The sequence below is a fragment of the Adiantum capillus-veneris genome, chromosome 25 (genome assembly GCF_014529385.1).
Source record: "Adiantum capillus-veneris isolate H3 chromosome 25, ASM1452938v2, whole genome shotgun sequence".
Lineage (NCBI taxonomy): Eukaryota > Viridiplantae > Streptophyta > Polypodiopsida > Polypodiales > Pteridaceae > Adiantum > Adiantum capillus-veneris.
Genome location: NC_140955.1, coordinates 97370249 through 97375932, shown reverse-complemented (window position 1 = coordinate 97375932; position 5684 = coordinate 97370249). Strand labels below are relative to the sequence as shown.

Genomic DNA, 5684 nt, shown 5'->3' with positions numbered 1-5684 from the left:
TTCGACATTTCTTCCAACTTTTTGGTCCATGATTTCTTCTTCTTGGCTTTATCTTTTCCATCTAAGTCACTCTCAGATAAGTTGGAAGTAGTATTGGACTCTGACCCTTCTGTCAATGACTTACCATCATTGGAATTTCTTTTCTTGTGTCTCTTCTCCTTTTTGGCTTGCTGCTCCAATTTCAATGCTCTTTGAACCAGATCATTAAATTTCTTTGTGGACGCTAGAACCTCATGTTTTCTTAACTTCTTGCTTTTGAAACCACTAAGGAACCAGGCTCACATCCTTTTTTATGATGGAGGCTCTTGCAATTGTTTGGTCAATTCTTTAATCTTCTCCACATAGCTTCTAACCGACAATTTGCCTTGCTTGATTTCATCCAATTCGCATAGTATGTCCTCATCACCCCTATTGTCTGAATACTCCAAGCGAAATGATTTAATTAGCTTATTGTATGATCTAAGCTGCCAAGTGATACCAGTAGTACCATTTTCTAGCTGCCTCTTTCCGTGTCTGAGGATTTATTCCCCCCATTCGTCCTCATCTGTGTCCTTGAGTTCAACATACTGCTCGAAATCTTGGATGTATAGGTCATCTTTCTTTCCTTCTTTGAAAACTAGAAATGAGATTTTCAGGTCAATAGAATGTTCCTGGTGACCATATTTGATTTTGTGAACTGGCTTTCGGTCTTTGGATTGTCTCTTAGCATAATGATCTGTATCAGCTTCCCAGCCATGGTAATCATCATTCTCAATCATTGTGTCCTTTTCAAGCTGCTTTATTGATTTATGTCTTGCTGATCGGTGACTTTGGTTGCTGCCCTCACCTTCCTCAGTATGTTTCCTACTTCAATGAGATCCATAAGATCAGGTTTGCGCCTCTCGGCTCTCTCTGCACGCCTTTGCCTGGGATGGGTCGAATGCTGAGAATCCCTTGGTTCATAAGTTGTTCATGGTCCTGGAGGAACATCTGTCTCATTCCCAGGTTCTCTCTCAGTATCAAAGCCTCGCTTTGACTCTTTTTGGATTTGGTTGACACGGTTCGGATCATCCATGAATCTGGCCGCTGGCATTTTGCTACGTGCAACTTGTCTAAGCGACATGGTTGATTCCTGATAGCTCTAACACCAATTGGGAGATAGTCTTCTTTCAAGAGCAACTTAGTTCAAGCCACAGTGAGACTGCCAAAATGGAACGAGTTGAACACTTGTGATAGCTATTCCAGGTTGGCCAGTTGGAGTTAGTTCAGATCAGGTTACGACTTCAGATCAGACAAGACTGGAATGAAATGCAAACACTGGAACTGAAATATAAACTAAACTGGAAACTGAGACTGAACACTGAAATTGGAGACTAGAACTAGAATATATTCAGATTAGTGTAAGCAAGTATAATAATGTGAGCCAAGTATAGTGTGAGCTCAATTAGAGTTACAAAGATACAAGAGCATAAAGAGCTCCAAAATACAAACAATGTATATTGAAGAGTCCTAGTGATTAGAGATAGCCCCATAAAACTGAGTAGTAAGCCCTATTTATAGCCCTCGGACTGGGCCTTTGACTAACTGTGCACTGTATCAATTACCACAATAATTGTCCTTGGTAATTACTAGCCTAGCTAGTTAAGCCGCCCATCTGAATCTTTGTTTGGAGGCTCTTCCCACCATTCACAGACATTAAGGTGTTCACAATTTCGCTCAACCGAACACGAGCCTTGCATGTGCTCGCCCTGAGAGAGAGAGAGAGAGAGAGAGAGAGAGAGAGAGAGAGAGAGAGAGAGCATATGATATGTTGCTCTTGCATTCAATGGCTTTTGAAACGGGGCTCGCCGATCCTCTGTTCGCGCACATGACTTGTTGAACTAAGTGTTCGTTTTTGCCACTGCCTAGCTGATGAACTGTGTGCAGGGTGGAAAGTGTTGCAGTGAGCGCTACCTCACCTGTAGTAGCTTTTGCAAGCTCTCTGCACATCGAGCTTCCTTCTCGCTAGCTCATGAACTTCGCTGCGTTCACATGAACGTGTGGGAGGGAGGTCATTGCTATGAGATCGGCGAATGAGCCGTTTCTTTATGACAGGGGTGTGGCGTGCTTGGTTTGACGTGGCAGTCCCTTTTTTAACGAACGCGGAGGTGGACGCCTCCATGTGCGCATCACAAGAAAGAGAGATGGTTGGGTGGGGACGATCCTCACTTCAGTGTGGAACCTTAAGGTGGTATGCACACGAATGATATTGAGTGAAAGGAGTACCTAATGGAGGTCCCACAAAGGAGAATTTGAAAGGTGGGTCTTCCCTGCTTCACATTTTGGACCAAGGGTTGTTAGCATTATGAATGTTTGTGCTTTCTTTTGAGACTCAGGAGTCTGCACTTTATAATGCTCGACAAACGCTCATGCACTTTGCACTGTTTGCAGGCTTTTGCTGAGCCCATGCTCTCTCCTGCTATCTCTTCTTCTTTCTGATGTGAATTGCACGCCCTACGGTGCTACCCATTGCTGTTTCGATCTATCTAGGCTTCACATGCTGCACTAGAGCTGCTAGCTTGTGTTCATGCTTTAGGGTCAGGATTCCAAATGCTCCATTTTCCAAGTTCCAACCCACTGACTGGTTTTCTTCTCCTCACTGTCTCTCTTTCTGCGAGTGATGATGATCTTGTCCCATCGACTACACACACACACACACACACACGCACGCACGCACGCACATTGCTTTCTTGCAGATTTCCATATCCAGCCTTTCACCTAAGTAGTTCTGCACATTACCCCCTGCACCCCCACAAGCTCCCCATAGCTTCCTTTCTGCTGTTACTCCCGCACCCACCTTTGAAGTGGTTCTCCTTGCAAAACCCACTCCCTAGTTCAGCTACTTCCCCAGCTTTTGGCCAGAGTAAGCCATCGCTTGCAGGAAGCTCTTTTTGACCCTTTTGAAATGCGCCCCTCTCAGGTAATCCTTTTAGCTCTCATTTCTCTGCATATTTTGCCCACCTTCCAGCTTTCCATAGCCCAGAATGCCATTTCCTTCTCATACCCACATGACGATTCAGCGCGTTTCCTTCTCCTTGGGGATGCTGTGGAGAGCCATGAGCTTATTGAGCTCACGTCGAGCAAAGATCCCGATGTGATGGGTGGCAGTGCTGGCAGGTTCTTGTGTGGAACCCCGATAAGGATGGTTGATCCTCAGACGGGTCAAGCGGCATCTTTCACGACATCATTTTCATTTCGCATATATTCTGTCAACAGCTCGTACCAGGGGGATGGCATGGCTTTCCTTATTGTCCCGGACAACTACACAGTTGGGAGCTCTGGCGACCGGTTGGGCGCCTTCACACCAGCAAGCGGAGGCCCCAATGACCACACTTTTGCTGTTGAATTCGACACATGGCAGAATGACGATTTGCACGACCCGAATGGTAATCACATCGGGTTGGATGCAACAAACATCACCTCCTTTCTTTACAACAATGCAAGCAATGTGGGGGTTCAGCTCAATGATGGGTCTGTAGTGACAGCTTGGATCAAGTATGATGGAGCATTGCAGAATCTGCAAATAAGGATAAGTGTAGACTCTATAGAGCCAATACAGCCCCTTATAGATGCCAAAGTCAGCTTTGCAGGAATGTTCAATGAGTATATGTATGTCGGATTTTCGGGGTCGACGGGTCTTAGCAATGAAGCTCACACTCTGATGTCATGGACATTCTCAAGCTGGGGTCTATCTGAGCCTTCGATATCCTCGAACATGGGGATGGAAGCATCAAAAGGTAAAAATGGCACAACTGTTGCTTTAACTATCTGTTTGGTCTTGGTTCTTGTTGTCTTGGTCTTCGGATTACTCTCATGGAAAATGGCAACTGCGCACTTATGCGGTGAGAGCTACTTCCGAAGAGCCAAGTACTATGATTCCAAGCTGTCGTCGTGTGCTTCTCCCAGACCCTTTCCGTATAGAGAGCTCTATGCTGCCACAAGAGGCTTTAGTGAAAAGCAGAAGCTTGGTGTTGGGTCATTCTACAAAGGAGTGCTTGTGGATTCTGGCTCTGTTGTTGCCGTGAAAAGAGTGGTGAAAGAGCCCCGGGAAGGGCTTGATGAATTTTTGTGCGAGGTGCATTTGCTAAGCAGCATTCCCCATCACAATCTTGTGCCTGTGCAAGGATGGTGCCTAGAGAAGGGGCAACTCCTACTGGTATATGAGTTTATACCCAATGAAAGCTTGGACAATTACCTCTTTAGTGAGGACTATGATGTTTTGTCGTGGTCCCAACGGTATCACATAATCACAGGCCTCGCCGCAGGTCTTGCGCACATGCATGAGGGCCAGCATTATGAAGCAAACACCGTCGACAATTCGCATGTTCTAAGTCCGTCGAAAACAAGCCAGAAGAAGAAGAGCAGTGAGCACATCGCTCTTATACATAGAGACATAAAGTCAAGTAATGTCATGCTGGATAACAACTTCAATGCACGGCTGGGTGATTATGGGTTGAGGCGATTGGTGTGTGGGAAGCGTAAGGGAGATGCCATGGTGCTTGAGGGCACATTTGGCTACATGGCACCAGAAGTGGTGGAGACAGGCAAAATCACAACAAAGGCAGATGTTTTTAGCTTTGGGATTTTGGTCTTAGAGGTGGCATGTGGGAGAAGGGCCATCCATGATGGCGATGTTTTGCTCGACATGGTATGGGAGCTTGAGAGACAAGGTCATGTGCTCAATTCGGCTGACAAGAGACTTAAGGGGTGTTTTGATGTGAATGAGATGGAGTGCTTGCTTCATTTGGGGCTCCTTTGTACATCAACCGACCTGGAACTCCGCCCTCCCATGTCTCTTGTACATGGCATCCTCCTTGGTGATTGCCCTCTTCCCAACTTACCCCTTTCCTCTAAGCAACAATCTCCTCAATCATTGGCAACTTTACACAACCCCGACAATGTGCGAGCCTCTTTACAAATTGCGATCGATGAGCTTCTCGCATCATAGCAAACTTTACCTCCTTGGTGGCCTCATGCAGACAGCAAGTGACAAACAGTTGCATTATGTACTTTGCATATTTTCTCAATGAGCTGGTCTACCATATAAAAGGTCAGATTAAAGATGTTATATGAGTGGATGTAACCATGAGAAAGTGGGCACATTGGGTGTTTTGGGGACGCCAGCATGGGGCCCCTTATGATGTACAACTTCATAATTTTGTAACTGTTACAAAAGTGTCTTTATAGTGCTTCTACATGAGAAACAGGCATTGTTAAAATCTCTCATTTCTTCAATTGTTGAATTACAGACTTTGCACTGAATGGAAATGTTCCAATTGAAATGATTCATTAAAGAGAAAACCTTTTCGGTGTATTTTGCAATTGAATCCATGGAAGTACTAGAAAATGAAGTTCTTGGATGTTATTATGGCTGCGAAGTTGGGAGTGAAAAGCTTAGCTCTGGCTCAGCCTTTGTGATGGTGGAGGGTTTGAGGCTCATGGGCTGTGTTTGATGGGTGCTACCAACTTCTCCATTGAGGGAGTTGTTCCCACGGTATGGGTGTGATGTGTATAGCAAGTCCGGTTGTAAATACATAGATATGTATAAAGTTCTCCCTACTACCTTCCCCTCGCTGGTGGTAAAAAAAAAGGAGGAAGGGGACATACTTATGGAGGGGTCTAGAGAGTCTAGAGAGATGGCTGTGCATCATTGTAGCCGTCTGTTT

At 45.3% G+C, this 5684-nt stretch overlaps 1 protein-coding gene across 1 annotated transcript; it reads left to right on the top strand.

Annotated features, from left to right (window-relative positions):
* The first annotated feature begins 2364 nt into the window (after nucleotides 1-2364).
* On the top strand, nucleotides 2365-5209 carry LOC147425347 (L-type lectin-domain containing receptor kinase VIII.1-like). The gene has a single exon (XM_086500258.1). It carries the CDS (start codon nucleotides 2924-2926, stop codon nucleotides 4964-4966), a length of 2043 nt encoding a protein of 680 aa, XP_086356384.1. The 5' UTR covers nucleotides 2365-2923; the 3' UTR covers nucleotides 4967-5209.
* Nucleotides 5210-5684: the final 475 nt, after the last annotated feature.